General features: G+C 47.7%; 1 protein-coding gene and 1 long non-coding RNA gene across 11 annotated transcripts in view; one reads left to right on the top strand and one right to left on the bottom strand.

Moving 5' to 3' along the window:
* Nucleotides 1-22,183, top strand: part of HDAC7 (histone deacetylase 7) — a 183,912-nt gene that overhangs the window by 126,528 nt on the left and 35,201 nt on the right. For 9 of the 10 annotated variants that reach the window (XR_014508263.1, XM_083428199.1, XM_083428201.1 and 6 more), the window contains 5 exons: nt 6,214-6,422; nt 7,889-7,979; nt 16,949-17,051; nt 19,854-19,969; nt 20,895-21,017. Coding sequence is in view for 9 of the 10 variants with exons in the window: in XM_083428199.1 (XP_083284325.1) it covers nt 6,214-6,422; nt 7,889-7,979; nt 16,949-17,051; nt 19,854-19,969; nt 20,895-21,017 (642 nt within the window). In the remaining variant the exon portion in view is untranslated. Of the gene's footprint in view, nt 1-6,213; nt 6,423-7,888; nt 7,980-16,948; nt 17,052-19,086; nt 19,191-19,681; nt 19,746-19,853; nt 19,970-20,894; nt 21,018-22,183 lie in introns of those variants that run through there. The other variant, XM_083428204.1, reaches the window with a different exon arrangement.
* LOC310671944 lies at nt 16,724-18,989 on the bottom strand. The gene is made up of 2 exons (XR_014508302.1): nt 18,869-18,989; nt 16,724-17,016 (listed from the first exon to the last, which is right to left on the bottom strand). It is a non-coding gene; the product is annotated as an uncharacterized lncRNA (long non-coding RNA).

Here is a 22,183-nt window from a genome sequence, read left to right as displayed (position 1 = left end):
CGGCTGTGCGACGTCTCTCCGAAAAAGAAGCGATTGACTCTCAGCACCGCGTTACCCCCTCCACACTCCGGAGCTCTTCCTGAGCCCCAGAAACGTTTTAGGGGATCGCTGTTGGTGCCCGCCGAGTCCCACGGACGTAGGCTTCCTCCGCCTACGTTTTCAGGGGCTCACCACGTCGCCGTAGCGGTAGAACCCTGTTTTTTTCGGAGCTCCCCCTCCGGTGCTCAGCAGGGGGCCGCCATGATCGCTGGCGCTCAACTCGGAAGTGGCAAAAAAACAAATAAACCCACCCCTGCCTCTTGGCTTCCATTCTGCTCAGTTCACTGCATCATAGTTGTGGCACCCTGTGGCACCCCCTCGGCCTGACACGCAGTGCAAGGGAAATGGTCATGCTGCCCTATATCTGGCTCTATTTGAATCCCAGTGGGTGGAGCCCGTGGTGGACAGCGGCTAGAGACAGGTGGGTCAAAAAGGGGGAGGGACCAGAGGGGGGAAACGTGGAGCTTCACCATCTTCCCTCTCTCTCTCTCTGCCACCCCTTTGCTGTTGCATCACCCATGCTCCCCAATCTGCATGAAATCAGCCAAGTTGCCCACGCCCAAGCGATGGCTTTTATCTAACGGCCCACTCCAGAAATGAGCGCTATCTGGATGGTGGAAGCAGAACCAAGCAGAACTCTTAGGTAGCCACATATTTCAATTGAGATGACCGGTGACTGTCCAGGTGTTATTGGACTCCCAACTTGCGCTATCCCCAGCAGCCAGCATGGCCAATGGTCAGGGATGATGGGAACTGTAGTCTTTCAGCATCCAGAGGACATCAGGTTCCCCACCTCCGGTTTAGAAAAATTCATGCTAAATCAGAGCATCCATGTTTGGAGGTAGTATGCCTCTGAATTCCAGATGTCAGGAGAAAAGGCAGAAGGCAGTTCTTCTATTCCACAGAAGTAAGGCACACTTTCCTGAAAAACTCCTACAGAAGGACCATTCATAGCCAGGGAAACAGGTGTGGAGATGAATTTGGGTCACCAAAGCCCCCCACACCTGCAGGCAGCGTGGTGTGCTTTATGAGTCTTTTCCCAGGCACTGCAGACATTTTCTCATACTCTTTCCTATGGCCTTAGGGCCTTAGAAACTTAGTTTTTGAGAGAGAAAGAAAGAAAGATCACACAGAATACACATGCAGGGGAAGTGGGAGCAGGAGAGCCTTTGCTGCTGCTGCTGCTGCTGCTGCTGCTGCTGCTGCTGCTGCCTCCACATGGCATGATGCCCCGAGAAAAGACAGTAGGGAAGTAAAACGGACTTCCAGAAATCTGACTTGCTTCCAGAGATTATGTATGCCCGGCCCTGGCCTTGGGGCAGCAGCTGTTGTTGGGAGAATCTGTGGGAGGGCGATAATGCCTCATTAAACCACCCACGGCAGCGTCCAGCTCAGCAAAATAGAAGCACATACCTGACGAAAGAAGTCATCTGCGTAACAGTTGTTGGGAAAGATTGGGAGATGAAAGAGGTAGAGTTTGTGTTCCTGCGCTCCAGGGATGGTGCTTCTCTTAATTCCCAAAAAACGACGGTGGCTTTTTTGCCCATGGGGTGAGCCCAGGACAGTTTATATGTTTAACAAATGGCAAAGCCTTTCCTGTACAGGGCTATTTCAGGCAAGCATGTGCCTTCATGGGAAAGGGGTGTTCACACATAGAAAACTTGCCAGGGAGAACTAGCAGAACTCTTCTTGTTGACTTTCTAGTTTCTCTGGCTGGTGAGAAGGATGCTGTCACCCTCACCCAAACCCTGTTGCTATGCCAGATCCCCGGCAGGGCAACCCTGTGCCTTGTCTTCTCAGAAGTAGGTCCCGTTGGAAAAAAAGGGGTGGGTGGGAAGTGGATCCCATTGACTTCAGTGGCACTTGCCACTAAGAAAGTGCTCCTAGGATGGCTTCCTTGTCGACTTGTCTGTTCTCTTGAAGACCCTGTGAGGTTTTGATCCTGCGGCATTATGATGTGCTGGCAAAGATTTAAATGCTGCAGCAACTCTCATGAGGCACAAATGTTTGGCCGCGCTTTTTATCAGTGCTTAGAAAACATCCGTCCGCAGGCTCGATGGGCATCGGGGTGGCAATGGAAGCTGCTAATAGCAGCTGGCAGAGGGCACCATTAATCTGAGAATGTCACAGCACTCTCAGCAGGGTCTGGTTAATGAGACCCTGGCAGAGCATTAAAAGTAAATAAACTAGCAAGCAAGAAGTGGTTTGGGCCAAGCTGAATTGAGGGCTGAAATAATGAGCAAATGTGACCTTCCCCAGGGACTTGACCTCAGGAGGCTGCCTAGGTTGGCCTTTGGAAGAAGAGGCCACAGTTGCAGCCCATTTGGAGGCAGTGTCTCTTGCTACCAGGATCCTGACCCAGTGTTCTCCTCTGCTGCTTTCTGGATGCGCATGAAGCTGCCTGTTGGACTTACTTAAGTGAGCCTATTCCTTCATCTGCCTCATGGGTAGGCAAACTAAGGCCCGGGGGCCAGATCCGGCCCAATCACCTTCTCAATCCGGCCCGCAGACGGTCCAGGAATCAGTGTGCTTCCACATAAGTAGAATGTGTCCTTTTATTTAAAATGCGTCTCTGTGTTATTTGTGGGGCATAGGAATTCATTCATTATTTTTTTCCAAAATATAGTCCGGCCCCCCACAAGGTCTGAGGGACAGTGGACTGCCCCCCTGCTGAAAAGTTTGCTGACCCCTGCCTCATCTGGCCCCAGAACTCCTGCTATCTGAGATGATTTAGAAACTCTTCAGATTCTGCTACTGATCTCCACAAAGGAAGACCTGTGGCTCAAGAGCAGAGTGTGTGCATTGCATGCCGAAGGTCCCAGGCTCCACCCCCAGTTAAGACCAGGAGAGAGGGCCTGCCGTGTGGACAACATTGAAGGCAAGATGAGCCAATGGTGTGATTTGGCAGAAGGTAGTGAGGTAGAGGATGGATGGCAGAGGAGCGAAGGCAAAAGCATGTTTCTCTACAGATTAACCACAATGTGCAGCCATCAGAAAACAGGCCAGCAAAGTAGATGGCCATCCGCACTGCAGGGGTTGGACTAGATGACCCTCAGGGTCCCTTCCAACTCTACAATTCTATGATATGTGAGCTAGTGTTTTGTTTTCCCTCATACAAATGAAAAGCATCCATTCAGGGGAGATAGTCAAACTCTGGGATACTGTTTTTGGGGTGGGGAACTAAGCCTGTCCTCTGCCCTAGAATGAGATGTAGGATTTGTCACCTGCCCAGCTGCTTCTCAGAGTTGCAGCTTGTTGTGTTTCTGCATGAGTCACTGTTGGGAACCTTCCTCCTCTGGATTGGAAATAGGCTGTGCAGAGATGTGCAGTGACTCGTGCAGAAATGCAGCAGGCAACCCACTTGGTGGATGGCTGGTTTCGTGGGAGCCTTTCCTTAATTCATTTCTCGTCTTCCACTTTTCTAAGCCTATTTATCCTGTTGGTCTGACACACGGAAGGAAGTTTGGAATAAGTTAACAAAGACAGCAGCCTCCAACCAGCCCTGCTTCTTGGGCAGGGCAGGGCTGGGGTGTTCCTGCTTCCCTTCCTGCAAGTGCCCTATTGCCTGCTTCTCCTATTCTGATCCAATTGGAGGTGGTTGGGGTGTGTGTGTCTGTGTGTGTGTGTGTTTTCATATTGGCTCTCCTCCCAAGGATCAGTTTAACACCAAAAAATGTCAGATCATGTTAGATGCTACAAAAGCAAGCCATTCGCTAGCTGTCAGGGTGGTTTTGGTGGGCTTGTTCGTAAGTGTCTGGAGGGAGAGGATGCGATTAGTGGTTTTGTTTTTCTGGGGTGGAATCTTAAGCTGGCTTCCTTTTGAGGCTGCTTGATAGCTAGTTGGGAGTTTCTATAAAGAAGTGCAGCATAACCAGGGCTAAGTACACTCTGCCATCTCTTCACTGCCACCCACAATCCACAGTCTGTGCCAAACCGACCCAGATTCTGCCCCCGGAAAATGCCTGTTCATGCCAAAATGAAACTAATATGCAGATAACCTGGGAGGGGACAGGGAATGATATATATCACTCACTCCTGTCCAGCTACCCACTGAATTGGAAGTTAGCACCAGTCAAGGTGTGCAACTCTTCCTGAACGATCTCCACACCTGTGAAGGCTAGATTTTAAAATGAAAGCAGAGGCTTCCAGGATGCTGTCTTCTGCGCCAAATATTGAATATTCTGTGTCATGATACATTCAAACATGCACAGAATGTACTTGATTCTAAATGCAGCCAACTGCCCTGGTTTTTGTTTTTTTGGTGTGTTTTTTTAAAGGAGGTTTAAAATTAATGAGACTAGTCTCTTGCCCAAACCAAGCCTCTTGTTGATTTCATTGGGATTTGAGCACAACTGGTTTTCAGTGGATCAGCACCACTAGAATGGCTTTGGGATCTGGATTACATTGAATTTTGTATGGAAACAGAATTGCAGCATGGATTATTCTGTTACTTGGAGTTAACTGAAGCGGAAACAATGCACAATGATTCTAGTCCTCACCTCAATGTGGCTGCTTTGACTGACTGGCTAGCTGTCAGATAGATTTCTAAGTCTCCTTTCAGCTGGTTCTTCCAAGCTGGCCAGAGGCAGTTTTGTTTGGGAAAGGCAGCGTCTGCCACGGGGTCTGGTCTTTCTGGTACCAGATATTCTTCTGTGGCCAGGAGGGCTCTTTGCTCTCCCTTGCAGGCTCCTGGTCATGCTTCCCTACCCACCTGCATCTTCTCTTTGCCTTACACCACATGTCTCTTCCGCAGCATGAACAAACCTGCCCCTTCATTGTGGACATCAGCTGAGGCCCTGCTCTGGGTGCTGCCACCTTTAGGAGTTAGGTGGGGGCTATTGAGGAAATGGCCTCCTACGGCAGTGACCTGATTGTGGAATAGAGTACTGTCCCCAGAGATCTTCATTTGGCAACTACATTATTATCCTTTAGACACCCAGTGAATACCATTTTGTTCCCAGAGGCTTTTGGGGAATCATAATGTCATTGCTCTGGCATTACTGCCTGTTTTGCTGGTGGTGGGTCTGTTGCTGGAGGGATTTATGTGGAGGCTGATGAGAGAGATGCTCCACCCTTGACTAGATGGCCTGCCAGATGTGTTAGTGCAGACATGTCCAACCAGTCGATCGTGGGTGTGATCCTGGTCAATGGTGGGATTAGATAAAGTAGGCAAGAAATATTGCCACCCCCCAGCGCTGGGTCCCTCCATTGCCGCAGCAGGGAAGGCCAGGCCAGGCCGGGTGGCAAGTGCAAGGAATGTCGCCCAGCCTTCACTGGGGTCCTTGGTCCCTTTGGCAATGGGAGGGAAGGAGGGGGGGGGGCAGGCGCTTGAGCCGGAGGGAGAGAAGCTGACTGGCTCCTCAGAGAGAGAACTTTTGCCTCCTTTCCCTCCCCCCTCCCACGTCCAGTTCACCACCTCTTTCCACACACGCACCTCGCGCATGCTCCTTGTTCCCCCAGTGACAATGGGTAGGTCACTGCCAGTTTTTTATACTGGGAGTAGATCGCAGTCTCTTGGAAGTTGGACATGCTTGTGTTAGTGTATTTGATAGTATTCGGCAATTGCTTTATTTTGCATTGTTAGTCACCTTGAATACCTTGCAGTGGAAAGGTGGGGAATAAGCATGTTAAATACAAATAAACCTCCTGGCATGCCGGACGGTGTTGAACTGCAATTCCCACCATTCCTGACTATTTGCTGCCCTGGGTGGGACTTATAACCTGAAAACATCTGGGGTCGGCCAGGTTGGAGAAGTCTGCTCCAGAAGGCTAACCACTATTTTGTGGTGGGCAATGAAAGCGATTACTGGTAGATGTGAGCCAGCTGTCTTTTGGAGAAGCCTGCTCAACATTCCGGAACTTTTCACTGAGGAAGCTTTGCTGGGCTTCCTAGAAATGCCACCGTTCCGTGGAACTCCGATTGCAAGCCACTGCTTTGAAACAGCGTACTGTACTTCAACCTTGGGGCTGCAGGGGCTGTTGGACTACAACTTCCTGGCTGGGGATGATGGGAGTTGTAGTCCATCCACATCTGAGTGGCACCAGGCTGGGGAAAAGTTTATCTAAGGCATACAGCTTAGTTGAGTAAAAGCTCAAAATGGCACAAATGGCAAAACCTAATAGAATCTGTGATGGGCACATACTGATCAGTGCATTTTCCTGCCATTTCCACAGCCGCCGTGAAGCTCTGCGTCTCCTTGCGGGTCCCCCAGACCATCCCCATGGACCTGCGGATTGGACAGCGTCTCGCCAAACCTGGCCCTGACACTGCCTTGCTGGCCTTGAAGCAGACGCAGCAGCTGCAACACCAGCTCTTCCTGGCTAGTTTGCACCCCCGACTGGAGTACCAGCAAGTGGAGCAACTCAGCCACCAGCACCTGCGGGTCAGTATCCTGCACTTTCTCAGGGTTGGGTGAGGGAAGCAGGTGATGCATACATATACTGCCCCAAAGGGTCAGCTTTGCCTCAGTTGCCTTCCTGATGCTTCTCATGAGGCTTCTTTGGCAGAAGTGCTCCTTTTGCACTTCTGCAGCAAACATTGTTAGGAAACATTGTTTCACGCGTATGGACTTCTCCCCTCCAGCCGAAGATGTCCTGTGAGCCATGCCTCCGACACTGCAGGGGGTTGGACTGGATGACCCTTGAGGGCCCCTTCCAGCTCTACAATTCTGTGAAAGAACTGTGGTGCTGTAGGGGACTCTCCATAATCCCAGGAGCTGCTGCTGCTCTTCCGTCTGATCAAGGGGCCACCAAGTTCTCTAGCCTGCCTCATCTGCTCACTTGGTTCCACAGACAGGGCATGCAGTTTCCTCAGGCTATATATACCCAAAGCAAATTTTGTACCATCGTACGTTGGCAACTGGAGCCCTGTCATCTGGTGGTTGTCTGGGACCTTCCTTCCCCAAATGATGCAAAGTGTTCGTGGGCATTTTTTGCCATGGATGGAGAAGGTGCCAGCAGTACCATGTTGGCAAAGCCCAGCTTCTGTGAGGAATGTCAGATGGGAGACAGTCACCCCAGACAGGGTGTGAGGACAGGAAAAGAAGGGGTTAACAAGGCAATGGCAGGTGAGTGGGATGACCTAATTGCATATAGGAACTGGAAGGGAAGGGAGCAATGAAGGGGGGTAGTAGATTGAAAGACAGGAACCTGAAGGACGTATGGGTCCAGTCACCAGGGGCAGAGTGCATGCTCCAGATGCAATACCAGAATCAGTCCCTGGTATTCCAGTTAAAGAAACAAGTAGAAGGAGATCCTGAAGAGCAGGTGCCATTTAGGGTAGAAAGATCCAGACTCAGTGGACACATAGGCCTGTAGGTTGGGTCTGCCTTGGACACAGCTCCTGAAAGTGAGTCGGGTTGGCAGAGGGAAGGAGTTTGGACGCTTCATGCTCCTTTGGAGCCCTGGAGTGTTTTGAGTCACAACTAATGCCTGAGATCACACTTACAGTGGGGGACCATCTTGCCTCCTCAGCAGTCTCCTGCCGTGGGTGTGCCATTGATCCCCGGTGCTGGGAACCGAGGTGTCTCAGACTCGGGTGTCAGACTCCAGGTGGGCCATTTCACACAGAGCTTTCTTCCTGAAGAGGTTATTGACTCATACAAACACAGGAGGCTGCCTTCTGCCGAGCCAGGAAATTGGTTCATTGGGCTCAGGGTTGCCTCCACTGGCTGGCAGCACCTCTCCAAGGTCTCTGGCAGGGCACATGTCCAGCCCTACCTGGTGATGCTGAGGATTGAACCAGGGACCTTCTGCATGCAAAGCACATGCTCTTCCTCTGGTCCATGGCCCCTCCCTTGGACTCCATCCTTGATATGCTCATCAAACCTCGTCTTCTCTGCATTTGCAGGTGTCGATGGAGCCACCGCCTCAGGATCCCGTGCCTGGGAAGCAGGAACAGGAGCTGCGGCTGCTCTTGAATAAAGACAAAAGCAAACGCAGTAAGAGCCACTCACTTTCTCCTTCCCCCTGACTGGAGTGCCGACGGTTCCTTCCTTGCTGTTCTATAATCTTGTGTCACTTACTCTTTTCTACCTGCTATGTGACATGATGTATCTGGCAATGGCGACTGGCACCCATTGGACTGGTAGGGCAAGAGGCCGGTAGGCCAAGCACAGGGTGGATCCAGAGCCAGTCAGAGCCAATCACAGGCAGAGCCAACTGATTCTCGGTTTGTCCTCCTGGCTCAGTTCCACAAGGGGCAAATCAGAGACCAAGGAGGAAGCTGGCAGCCAGTGCTGCCCCCTAGATTGGTTGTAGGTAAGAAGGTGGCGACTGGCTGAGGACAAAACGAGGCTTTTGCTGATACTGCTGTTACATTTATTACCTGCCCTTCATCAGCTGGTCCCAGCGTAGGTTGCAACAATTAAGAAAGTTTAAATGGTTTACAGGAACAGGGTGATCCCTGAAGACACACATCTCAGGTCTTGAAAGGGTAGGGTGAAGAGGTCTGCAGCATTCACTGAAGAAGCCAGATGTACCTCTGTGGGGAGGGAATTCCACAAACATGCCCTCTCCCACCTCACATCCCAAACTTCTTTGGGAGGTGCAACGACCAAACGGGTCTTCTCTGGTGAGCTTAACCCCCAGGAGGATCTGTAGGAAAGGAGGCAGCCTTTCAGATATTTGGGGCTGAAGTCACTTTGGACTTTGAACACTAATGTGAGTGCCTTGAATTGGCTCTGGAAACAAACTGTCAGCCCGTACATTTTTTCCAAGAATAGGTTATATGAATTCTGAAGGCAACCCCAGCCAAGAATCTGGCCATTGGTGGGACAGTGCCCCATTTGCCCTAATGGATTATCCTCCATTGGTACTCAAGGTGGGAATCTGGTCCCACATTTACAGTGCAATCCTGCACATGTCTACTGTCAAATAAACTATACTAAGGGCTCGTCCACACTTCTGTTTGTCGTGCTGCTTTCCCCCAGAAAAAAAACCACTCTTTACTGCTGAATTGGAACAAATGGCAACCAAATTTTCTGCAGATTTCCGTTCATTCTGCTTCAGCAATAAAGAGCATATTTTTCAGGGGAATGCTGTGGGGCAAATGCAAAACCACTTGGACCCATGCTTAGAAACTGGGACACTCAGAAAACCACTGGGACCCAATGCTTTCAAGGCAAGGAGCAAGCAGAAGTGTGGAGGAGCCCTGAGTTCAGTGAGACTTAATTCCCCAGTAAGGGTGTATAGGAGTGTCTGTTTAGAGATATAAACATTCTGGATTTATTGCAGACACAAAGGTGAAATGGTTTAAATTTGAAAAAAAAAAATCATGTCTTGAGAATTGTTTGCAATATTTGACTCTAGGTAAACTTGGGAATAATATATAGAGATGCTTTCAATAGCTATCATTTCTTAAATTTTTATTATTTCTTCTGTGAAAAGCTCATATTCCCTGTTGTGTATAACTGTAGATATGGCAGTATGTTTAAAAATCATATTATTGAATGTCTGTGTGAAGAAATGGATGCATTAGACAGGGAACAGTTAACTCATTTGCAAATAATAATGCACAATGGATGCATAACCCTGATTGATGTCTTCATAGAGAGACGTCTGATTTGCTTTTGAATGAAAACTCAACACACTGTTAGTTCAGTAGCAGATACAATTATAAACACAGGATGCATAACAATAGTATGAATCCAGTTTGCCCACCCCCTGCAAAAATAAAATAAAATAAAATCAACGTTCTCTTTTGCAGATAAATGCCCCAAACACGAAATACCAGTAAGTAGTAAGGTGCAAATACCCATAGAAGTAAAAGGAGAGCTTTCACAAATCTGTCACCATATGTGAAGGATGTTGTTGTGCGAAACAAAAATTCAATATCTACTGAAACTATAAAGACTCAACAGATTTAAAGCATGAGTATTACATTCACTCTCAGTTGTATCTCGTGCCTATGAAGTAAAAAATGGTAAAGGACCCCTGGAGGGTTGCGGCATTCATCTTGCTTTCAGGCTGGCGTTTTGTCTGCAGACATCTTTCCAGGTCATGTGGCCAGCATGACTAAACCATGACGGAAACAAGAGTGCATGGAAACGCCATTTACCTTCCCACCACAATGGTACCTATTTTTCTACTAGCAGTGGCATGCTTTCGAACTGCTGGGTTGGCAGAAACTGCGACAGAGCGACAGGAGCTCACCCCGTCACTGGGATTTGAACTGCCAACCTTCTGTTTGTTTGTTTTTATAATGATATTTTATTAAGATTTTCACAAAAAGAAAAAAGAAAAATACAAAAATAAAAAGCAATTAAAAACAGTTCAATCTTTCATAACATATCTTGCATTTGCTTATTTCTCGGACCTCCCCACACCTCCCCTCTTTGTATTCCAATTCAATTTATTTATTCAGCAAATCCTTTCCCTCTTTACCTTTATCTTAATCTTGATCTTAATATATTATAGCTTTAATTTTCCACCTGTTAACATTCCATTTTTGCATATTCTTTCATAACATTATTGCTAAAAACCCCTTAACCTCAATCCAACATCATTCTAACATTCATTAATTTTGCAATATTTCTGTAGATAGTCTTTAAATTTCTTCCAATCTTCTTCCACCAGCTCTTCTCCCTGGTCTCGGATTCTGCCAGTCATTTCCGCCAATTCCATATACTCCATCACCTTCATCTGCCATTCTTCCAGAGTGGGTAGTTCTTGTGTCTTCCAATACTTCGCGATGAGTATTCTTGCTGCTGTTGTAGCATACATAAAGAAAGATCTGTCTTTCTTTAACACCAATTGGCCAACCATGCCCAGAAGAAAGGCCTCTGGTTTCTTCTGGAAGGTATATTTAAATACCTTTTTCATTTCATTATATATCATCTTCCAAAAAGCCTTGGGCACGTCCACCAAAGGTGAAAGAATGTACCTTCAGTTTCTGAAGGAACTGCCAACCTTCTGATTGGCAAGCCCAAGAGGCTCAGTGGTTTAGTGCCTATGAAAGCTAATGGCACAATCAGGGGTTGGATCCTGACAGTGTTAGTTGCACTTTCCATTGAAACCAATGATTATTCAGACATGACCAACTTTTCACATTGACTTCAGTGAGACCTGAGTGTAACCAACTTTGTTTGGATGCAGCTACTGTTTCTTTAAGTTACCACAATACTCCTTATTGTTTTCATTGTGACATACCATAAACTGTCAAAAAGAATCACAAGGCGATTTGGAAGGCTTTAACATAATGTTATGTGAAATTTGGGGGTGGGGGGGAGACCCTCAGCACATTGGAGGTAGGTTTCCGTCCCCCTCCTCATTTACTTGTGTTGGGATCTAACTGACCCCATTTCCCATTTCATTAACCCCTTAAATGTAAGCATACATGGTACAGATCCAAAGCAGGGAGAAGTGAAACACCTCAAAAATTAACCCCCTTAAAAATTGAGAGAACTAATGAAATATGAAATTCCTACAGGTGGGTGGGAATTTTAGATCCTTTGTATAATCCTTGGGGCTAAGCTGCAACCACAAATGCAGAGGAAGGTTAAACCAGGAAACGGGGAAATGAAAAATAAGCAAACCGCCCTCCTTTTCCTCCAGTGTTGTTTTTCTCAGACCCTCCTATCGCTAATTCCATCTCTTCCTGTCTGCCTGGCATGCAGGAGTCATGATAAGGCTGCCTGAACATTGCGCTAGATGTCTGCTGCTTCCCCCCACCTTTTTTAACGTATGGATATTGTAACAGAGCAAAAATCCCACAAGTGTTGAGAAACTTGCCTGCTTTGGCAATAGTCGTTTGCTGCCTGCAGTGTTGATGTGAGGCAGATATAGCTCCCATCTGTGCTGTGTTACTCCAGCATCTCAGAGCTTGCCTAGGAACAGGTGTGGGTGTGTCAATGCAGTACAAAATTGGAAGAGGCTTCACGGCATGCAAAAATGTTTGCTGGCTGAGTGCCCCCCCCACCTCCTTTGGCCACTAACAGATGCAGTTTTGTAAGATGCAGGACATTTCCATGTAACCAGCATGTTCCATTGGGCACATTCGTCATTCGTCAGGGATGCAGATGGACCAGTCATACCAAGGCTTCTTCAGCAAGGTGATGAGGGAGCCGAAAGGGTGAACTTGCTCCCCCAAAATCATCAGTAAGAAAACACTCATTGTGTTTTGAACCAAGTTGCTTCTCAACAGCAGGTATTAAAAACAGTGGGAAGAGTGGTCTCTTCAGCAGTCACCCTTAAGCAACCATTAAGAAAAGCACAGAATTCAGAGGCTCCATAGATCCCTGCACACATGAATTCTCATGCTCCTGGGAAGGGCCATAGCTCAGTGGTAGACTTCATGCTTTGTGTACAGAAGATCCCAGATTCAATCCCAAACACCTCCAGGTGGGGGGTGGGGTGGGGGAGACAGACAGTAGACTTTGTCAGACCTTTGCTGAGCTCCTGGAGAGTACGGGCATTAAATGTGTCACTGGTGGTCATGACAGTGCTGTTTGTTCATTTTATAGCAAGAACAGGAGTAATGATTTCCTTTGGGACCACAGCACAGGGAAATGGGAGATTTAACCCTTTCCTCCACAACTTCCATTGCAATAGCAACCCCTCTGTGTACTGCAATTAGTGATAGGGGGAAAGCTTCCATTGGTCCTAAAGGGATCTTTTCCCATTGCCCATTCTGTGTACTGCTGCTCCATGTGGTGAACTATGGGAACTACAGCTTAGAGCTGCTTCCTTGGTAGTAAGTATTCTAAGGATCAGGACTGGCCCTGCCCACCGTGGCTGGCCTTTGGGCAGTTCTAGACAGGAAGGCCTATAAAAGGCTTCCTCTTTCGACTTGGGAGCTGCCAAAGAAGTAAAGGCTTTGGTTCTGAGTGTGCTGTGTCCTTCTGCCCCTCGGTTTACAGCCCCAGTCTTGATACAAGAGCACAGCGCACATGACGGTGCCCAGCCTTCTCCATCCTGGTCCCTGCCAGCTCTTTCAGACTACAGCTCCCATCATCACTGATCATTGGCCATGCTGGCTACAGCTGATGGGTGTCATAATCCAAAACATCAGAAGAGCACCAGCCTGCGGAGACGTGGCATAGTCTATGACACATGTTAAATTTGGAAGCACAGGAGAAATGGGTGACCAGAGCTCAGCATCCTCCTAGGCACCTGCTGTTCTTAGCTCAGCCAGCACCTTCCTGGAGCACTTTGTGTTCCTGCCTGCACTTCCCTCGTGGCATATAGTGGTCCAGGCGATACAAGCAATCATGGGGCAGGCTGATGCTCAATGAAATAGGGTGTGTCACGGTGTGTACTTGAGCAGTGTGGCAGCCCTCCGTGAAGCACAGCAGTGCAAGGAAATAAATAAGCTGTGTAACTCGCCCTCGTGGCCGCGAGACAGGATATCCTATGTCTCAAGCATTCCTGGCAGATGCCTACCCAACTGTGCCATGAAACTGCCCAGCCAAGAGATTCTATAGCTTCCTCCATTTGGTGATTTACTCCATTGCTGGACTACTTTAGCTCACGACTGGTGTGTTCCTGGAATGGCACAATGGCCACTTCCCATGGCTTTCTCCTGTGATGTTCCAGTGAAGAAGGAATCCTGGAATCATGGGATGAGGTAGATTATGGCTCTCAGGTTTGGAGGTTCGGAGCTGCTGCCATGGGTAGTACCCATGTGCTGCACCCATCCCACATGATTCCCAGCTTCCCAAACTGCGTAGGATCAAGACCCAAGAAGAAGCAACCACAGCACTCCAGAAATGTGTGAACCAGGCTGAAGAGCAGCCTAGTAGCAGAGAAAACTGCATGGGTTGGGTTCTGGAATCTCCTTGCTAGGCAGGTTTGGGAGCCTATCTGCAGGAATGCTTTAGCCCAGGAGCAGAGAACATGTGGCACTCCAGATGCTGCTGGACTAGAACTCCCATCATCCCTGTCCATGCTTCCTGTGGCTGATGGGAGATGGAGTTGAACAAAATCTGGAGGGCCAAGGATCCACAGTCCCTGCTTTTGATACAGAATATCAGAGTTAACTGGGACAAACCACATGTCCCATTTGATGACTCACATCTTGGTGATTCGCCTCCACAGTTGTGCTGCTGGCAAGGTAGGAAGCTAGTGGCATTTCTTAATCTTTAGCCTGGTTGTATCTTCCTGTAAGTCTGACTCCAGCTTCTTTACATCCCCGGTGGGTGGAATGAACAATTCGCCCCATGCACTTTCTGGCATCCTTCAAAGGATTGGCCCGTAATTCTCTTTTGAGGGCTGCATTCTCTTTGGGGGCAGGGCTGATCTGTCAGGGGCTGCAGGCTGGTGCTCCATTTTGTCTCTTTCTGCTACCCATCCTCTGCTCCTTGCCACTCACATGAAATTTCATCCAAGGGCCACATGAAGCCCACCCCCTGCTGTAATTCAGTGTAACTGGTTGTCGTGCATTGGCCAGTAGTGTGGAAAAGGCCATGAGGGGCAGCACTCCTGTATTTATCCCGTATTTTATTCTGTGAACCGCCTGGAGATCTTATGATGAAGGGAGGTATATAAATCAAATAAATCAATAAATTAATAAAAATAAGCTGAAGTGAGTGTGTGGATGGAGCCTGTGAGTTGACCGGCAGGACTATTCGGAAGCAGATGGATGAGTTTGGTGGTTGATCAGGAAAGGAAACTGGTGGATGGCCCTGCCTCAGTAGCCAGCTAATTTAGGTCTCTTGCATTTCTAAGATATTTAGGTGGTCCATGTCAGTGGCAACCAATTTCTCATACTTCTGATGGCATTGGTCCCCATATGTTAACCCTTCCTGCCATCTAGCGTCCAGCTCTAGAGCTGCACCTTCCCTGTTTCACGGGTTTCTGTTTTCCCTTCCTTCAAATCACCTGTTGTTTGAAGCTTCTTCTCCCTTAGTCTCAGCCCATGTGATGCACTGCTTAATGGTCCAAGTGAGCTGTGTTGCTCTTGCATTGTAAGTGTGTTCAACCCCACAGATTCTAAAATGGAGAGCAGCTGCATCTCCCACCATTTCCTAGAATACGTCTTCATGCGCATTGTGGTAGCCAAGTATCATCAGGAGAGGAAGCTTCTGAGGTCTGGAGCCTGCACCATTTGAACATTGTAATCTCAAATGTTTTTCAGACCAAGGAGTGACTCAGAAAGTTACACCCAGCTGTTGTTGTTTTCAGATAATAACACTCAAAGCAGCCCTGCAGATCATAGGATCTGCATAAGATCCTGAGATTTTTCAAAATTAGAACAATGGGCTGGCTTGCACCTGTTTCTTCCTGGATAGATACAACTCTCCTATTTTATTTTTATTTATTGAATTTATATACCTGGGGGTCTGGTGTTTGTGTGTGTGCATCATGTTGTTTAGTCGTTTAGTCGTGTCCGACTCTTCGTGACCCCATGGACCAGAGCACGCCAGGCACTCCTGTCTTCCACTGCCTCCCACAGTTTGGTCAGGCTCATGTTCGTAGCTTCGAGAACACTGTCCAACCATCTCGTCCTCTGTCGTCCCCTTCTCCTTGTGCCCTCCATCTTCCCCAACATCAGGGTCTTTTCCAGGGAGTCTTTTCTTCTCATGAGGTGGCCAAAGTATTGGAGCCTCAGCTTCACAATCTGTCCTTCCAGTGAGCATTCAGTGTGCATCATACACAGCATAAATTATAGTAGAGAAAGAAAAATACACATTGCAGAGTCCAATCCTATATGTTGCAACTCAGAAAGAAGTCCCATTGAGTTGGCATAGGGCTGCCGCCATCACATTGTATTAATAAAAAGCATTTGGTAGTGACAGTATAGGCAGATGAAAGGATACAATATAAATCTGAAATCCCTGTCTTTAGCTGAGGATGGCAGATTTACTCTATTGTAAATGGAATTTCTTATCTAGTGGGGCTGTAATGTTCTTGCACTGATTATTTTTTAAAAAATAAAAAAATGTAACTTTACAATATCCATACATGCCACTCATTTCACAACCACCATTGTGAGCTGGGTCAGTAATGCACCTGTTTTACACATAGGGAACTGAGGCTGAGACGGTGACCTAGGCAGTCCTTGGCTAGGAGGAATGTGAACTTCAGCCCCTTGGCCCAAGGCCCATCCATAGCACTCTGCTGGGGTGGTTTTATAGTTATTGGAAGCAGCCTACTTTCTGGCTTGCACTCACACCTCTGGGGTCTGCTGAGAGACACCCCTGGGAATTCCTCTCAGTCACTTCCCATGCTGTGTCAGCACTTTGGAGGTGGTGCTGTGCCCCAGAATGGCACAGCACAGTTCTGATACTGGAAACAGCAAGCTGGTTCTTGGGGAGACACAGGAAGGGTGGCCTCATCCAAGTTCTGAGCGTGTTTCCCCTTAAAGTAGTGTTTCTCAAAGTGCCACAAATTTAACAACAAAAATGAGGTGTCGGCACTGCGTACTCTTGAGGTGGGGGGGGGGAGCACTGGCTAGCAGGACCAGTGGTCAGAGATGATGGGAGTTGGAGTCTAACAACATCCAGAGGTGCACAGGTTCCCCATCCTTGGTATATATACAATACTGTGGTAGGTGGGCCCATTGGTCTGAGTTGAATTAAGGTGACTTCCTATGACAAAGAGAAAAAACTTGGTGTGTTGCTAACTTTTGCAACTTACTATTACCGCATTATGAGAATTAAAGGGGGGAACATTTGCCTTCATGTCCTACCAAATGTCTCTTTTGAAAAGTGAGAATGGCAAGCTGTTTCCTTTAAAGCACACAATCTTCTTAAGTGAATCCATTCTTTAATTAGTTATTGAAAAGCGTTAGCATGCATTTTGAGTTTAATCAAATTCCCAGTGATTTTCTACCAGTGGGTTGATGCAGCTTCAGGGGCTGTGGCTTTTGCTGAAAGGAGCTGAAGCCTAATTCCGATGGGTGGCAGGTGCTAAAGACGGCTCTGAGCTGTGTCTCGGTGGCATCGTCTCATGACGGTTTTTTGCTCAACAGGTGCTGTAGCGAGTATGGTTGTGAAGCAGAAGCTGGCTGAGGTCATCCTGAAGAAACAGCAGGCCGCTCTGGAAAGGACCAATGCACCAGTCATTACATACAGGTGATCTGGTTGTAGACGCATATGGGTCAATACATACATGTGTGCTGGCTGTGTCCTATGCCAGGTCTCAGTTCTTGTTAAAGCCCAAACCCCAAAGAATGTAAAGCAGGGATGGCTTGGCTATTGATCTCCAGCTGGTTGGGTTGATTTTATACCCTGGGTTTCACCCTGATTTATCCAGATGTGAGCGCCCTTGATTTACACCATTTTCACACACAGCATATGCTCATATCATTTTCTGCACCCATATTATGAACATTGAACCTCCATTGGCTAGAATGGACATTCTGGATGAAGAAGACAATCCTGCATGCTCCTGGTCCTTGGGCAAGGCCCACTGAATAAAAGCCACATTCAGGCTCTGTTCTGTGTTTAAGCAGCTTGTGGACAGTGTGTGTTCCACACCCTTCTTGAGCTGCTCCACCCTGGCCTTCCCACGGTTGGGAACCCTGAATTATCAGAGTTCCCTGTCATGAGGAATAATCTAAAAAAATCCCCTTCAGAGCTCCCTGCTCAAGCAGGGAAGTCAGAGGGTAGAGGGTGGGGCTGGTGCACATGCCCATATGCTGCCCCCCAACACAAGTTGCTTAAATATAGTGGTTGTGATGCCTTAATAGGGTTGTATTTCCACGTAAACATGCATAGGATCCTGCTTCATATCTTGGTTCTGTGTTATTTTTCATGCACTTGGTTCTACATCTCCATAATCCTCCACCTGCTTTCTGTGGGTGTTTGGTGTGCTGGCAAAACTGAGCCAGTTCACACACCCCTGGGATCATGATTAGCCTGTCTGGCATTACACCTCCCACCTCCCGTGCTCTGGCTCTTGGCACACCATTGCCTTGCCTGGGCACATCTCCAGTGACCTGCTTTCACTTCTATTCTTACACCCTGTGACAGAGTGGTTGGCCCATTTACATTACCAGCATTCAGGGTTATGTCACAAAGAAGTGCTGGCCATATACATGCATACATACCCTGTGAGTGCCTGTCATTTCTCATGGTCCTGGTCAGGAAGGTTCATGTGGAAAAGGACTTCTGCTCCTTCTGATCTGATCTTGCCCATGAACACCATCAGAAACATCCATCCTATTCCACTCATCCCAAATATTTTCTTTTTAAAATGTTTTATTTTTTGGAATGGGGGTACCAGGGTTTATGGGGTGGGTATTGCCTGCTTTTTTGTTTTGTTTTGGGGTGTTTGTAGATGTGTTGCCTCTTGCCAGCATCACCAGTTTTTCTTTGGTTAAAGGAGTGTTATATGGTGCCCACAACAGTTGCTTAGTCTGGAGACACATTTCCAGATGTATCTCCAAACCCAAAAAGAATTGGAGGGGGGTTTTTGCTGTGCTAGCTGCTCTCCACATCTGGAAGAAAGAAAACCTGTAGTAGCCCGTCAACCTGATGTCCTCCAAAGGTTTTGGATTACAACGCCATCAGTTCCAGCCAGCATGGCCAGTGGTCACAGATGATGGGAGTTGTAGTCCAGCAACATCTAGAAGCCACCAGGTTGGAGAAGGCTGCTCTGCCGGTGGGTGGGTGGCAGGACTCAGGGGGCAGACGTACTTAAGTTTTACGCATGCTAGTGCAGGAGTAATCCTCTTGAACTCAGTGGGCTTTCATCCTGAGTCCAGCTGCAAAGATCCCTGTAGTGCTTTTTCTAAGTGCTCAAAGTCAGCCTTAGCAACAGTCCTGTAAGACAGGCCAGTATTCTCATCTCCTTGTTGCAAGTGAAGGGCTGAGGCTGAGAGATAGTGGCTAAGGTTGGAGAAGCACTGCTGTTTGGAAGCGAGTTTAAAGTGGTGTGATAGAAGTACCGTTGCTGATGTCATCCACACAAATCTCTTTTCCCCACTTCCTTCTCCAGTCAAAGATGTTTGACAGGTTTTCAGAATGCACTGCCCAAACCTGCAAGACCTGTTTACCCTCCAAACCGATAAAGTCATGTCAGCCAAGTTTTTCACAAGAGCATGAAGTTTTTCACAAGAGCATAACTAGAAAGAGCGCTGGAAAATTCTGCATAATTTAATTTGGTCTTCCATTCTGTAGTGCTCTGTGACGTTGCGTCTAAAGCTTTTAAGTCAGAATGTGTGGAAGGTTTTGGTTTGGGATGATAGAAGTATGGGAACTGAGTCAAAGGTCGCTGACCTATATCCCAAGTAGGTCTAATAAATCTGAGGCACTGATCACATGGAGAGCCCTAAACCACCCAACTTTCACATCTCAAATAGAATGTCATTCGTTTGCACAGAAGTATGAAAGTGTAAGCCAGCCTTAGCCAACATAGTGCCCATCAGTCCCCGCCGGTGCTGGCTGGGGATGATGGGAGTTGAAGTCCAAATAGACTGGAATGTGCCAAGTTGGTGAAGGCTGTTCTAAGTCATTGGGAAGAAGACCCGTTTTGACTGTCACTTCCCATGCAATGTTGCTGGAGATAGGAAGGAAAAGTGCTGTGTATGAAGTGTCCTTTCTTGGCTGCAAGAGTGACATTAGCTGCTCCTGGATGGATGAACTTTGCGGGGGGGGGCACACACGAGCCAAGCTCAGTGGTAGAGAAAACACTTTGTATACAAAAGGTGATACCTCAATCCCCAGCATCTCCAGCTCTGAGGGGTATAAATACTTTAGAGGTAAATGTGCAATACCAGATTTGACACAGCAACTGTCCGTCTCCAGCCATAGTTCACAGCTGAGGTGAAATTTGAAGTGCAAACTTCCTCCCTGGTTGCTCATTCCCTTAACCACAATGTGGCTCAGGTCAAACCTAGTCAGCAGCAAAGCTCTCTCTTCTCCTCCATGCAGATCTTTGGAACCGATGGAACATGAAGGCCCATCCAACCCTGCCCTCCCCAGTTTCTTCCCTCCTGTCTCCAACAGCTCCGGAGACTCCCCAGAGCACTTTCCACTGAGGAAAACAGGTGAGGAGGAAGAGAGCATTTTTGTGGGGTTTGCCAGGTGAACCAGGGAGGGGCAAGGAGGACAGGGCTGCCAGCCTTGGTCTGATCTGCAGAAACCTGGTTTTCCTGACCTGGAGAGAAATGTGATCTACGGCTTATCTGTGAGACACATGGCTGCTGGGTTAATCATTCAATCATTCATATTTTTGTCTGCTGCTTTTCCACACACACAAACAGATTATGCTCAAAGTGGCTTACAAAGAAGAAAACAGGGCTATACAAAAACAATGTCATAATTAGGGAGACTCAAGGGTAACAGGCAGGAAGCATTAGAGAAATTCTAGCTGCATTGGAAGTATAGAACAATCGAGGGAAAGCCTGGAGGTCTCTTAAGATGTGTGTGCACCAGCAACTTTTCATGCAGTCTCATGCAGGCTAGCTTCAGAGGGGCCTCCCCACCACCTCTGCTGAGAGGGCAGATCCTTTGGCCTCCTCACCCCTTCAGTCTAGTAGTAATGATAAGGGTGATGACAGTAAGAACTGTAGAGACAGAAGGGACCCCAAGGGTCATCTAGTTCAGCCCCTGCAATGCAGGAATCTCAACTAAAGCATCCATGACAGATGACCATCCAATGTGAGATGAGATGAGATGAGAAATGGGATTGTGCTGTCTGCAGATGTTGCCTATCACCTTTATTCATTCAAATCCACCTTATGGCATACATTTGGATTCTCTGCCTCAGAGACTAGCAGAGGTCCTGGGTTTTGGGCTGGCCTTGGTTCCACCAGCCCTGCATCTTCCCCATTGTGGAGTTGGGGAGGTTCTCTTCCCCAACCTTTGTGCTGAGCCTGCCTTGCCAGAGCAAAGACTCACTGGCCAGTGCACTTCCTGACCTCCAGCTGTCAAATAGGGTGGTTCTCACCTTCTTTCCTGAATTTGCTTCAGCGTCTGAACCCAACCTGAAGTTGCGCTACAAGACAAAGAAGGCCGGCGAGCGGCGCAAAAACCCACTGACGCGCAAGGAGAGTGCACCCCCTTCCTTGAAGAGGCGCCCAGCAGAAGCCATTGGTAAGAGTCTGGTGGGTGTGGTCTTGCTATGGAGCATCCATTGCCATGAGGATGCTCCGGGGTTCATTAACTGCCTTTGTTGGGAATGCAGCGGGACCATAGTTTGTGACGCAGCTGAGCTAAGAATGAGCTTATTTGTGAGGAAGCCCACATTCAGTCAGCTGAGATGAGCCCATTTGAAACAGAGGTCTGGGGAACTTGCTCACCCCAAGCTTAGCTTCCCCCTTCGTTTCAGTGCCAGTGAATATGGGAGCTCCTGATATTTCCACTGTGTATAGCTGACGGGTCACAAGCTATGCAGGCTTGCCTTACAACAGTCCAGTGTGGTTGTGGTCAGAGTTATCCAGTATGCACAAATAATGAGTGTGGATCCTGGTGTTGCCCATAAGGGAGAAGTATCAAATTTATTATTATTTATTAAATTTAATTATTATTTATTGGATTTATTCCCTGCCCCTTTCGTCCAAGGATCACAGGGTGGTTTACGATATGACAACACAAAAGTATACAACATAGTAACAAGCAAAAACAATAACCCCCACAACACAGTTATTTTTATTTATTAAATGAAAAGCTCAGCGGAACCCGAAAGATGGCAAAAGTGCCCCCCCCCCCGTAAGAAAATAATCCTGTAAGGCGGGGGGGAACCTAAAGAAAAACACACCCCAAGGAGGACTGAGCTATGAAATACTGTTGGGGTTTGGGTGCAAACCTGGGAATCTGGGACAGAATGAAGTTCATGCGGCTGGGTAGAGGTATCACATATCATGTGCATCTGTTTGCACAGGGGAATGACACTTCCTGAATTTATACTGCTCTGGTTAAAACCATTTTACTTGTTTGATACTTGTAACTCTTCCACATTTTTATAATTGCATACCATATTGTCATAACCCACCCTGGGACGGTATGATAAAAGGTGAGTAAGAAATCTTAAAAATAAACAAAATAGAACCTGCTTAACTTCATGGTGAACCTGCATGATTGGTTCACCATACCTGTGTGGCATGAACCAAGGATGAGAAACCTGTCCCCCTCCAAGTACCACTCTCATCATCGCTGACCATTGGGCATGCTGGCTGGGGCTGATGGGAACTGAAAGTCACACAACATCTGGTGGACCACAGGCTCTCCATACCTGATCATGACTGCATCCAAGACTTACG

This window comes from Podarcis tiliguerta (genome assembly GCF_965153285.1).
Source record: "Podarcis tiliguerta genome assembly, chromosome: 2".
Lineage (NCBI taxonomy): Eukaryota > Metazoa > Chordata > Lepidosauria > Squamata > Lacertidae > Podarcis > Podarcis tiliguerta.
The sequence above is the reverse complement of the archived record's forward strand: the minus strand, read 5'-3'. Positions and strand labels throughout refer to the sequence as shown.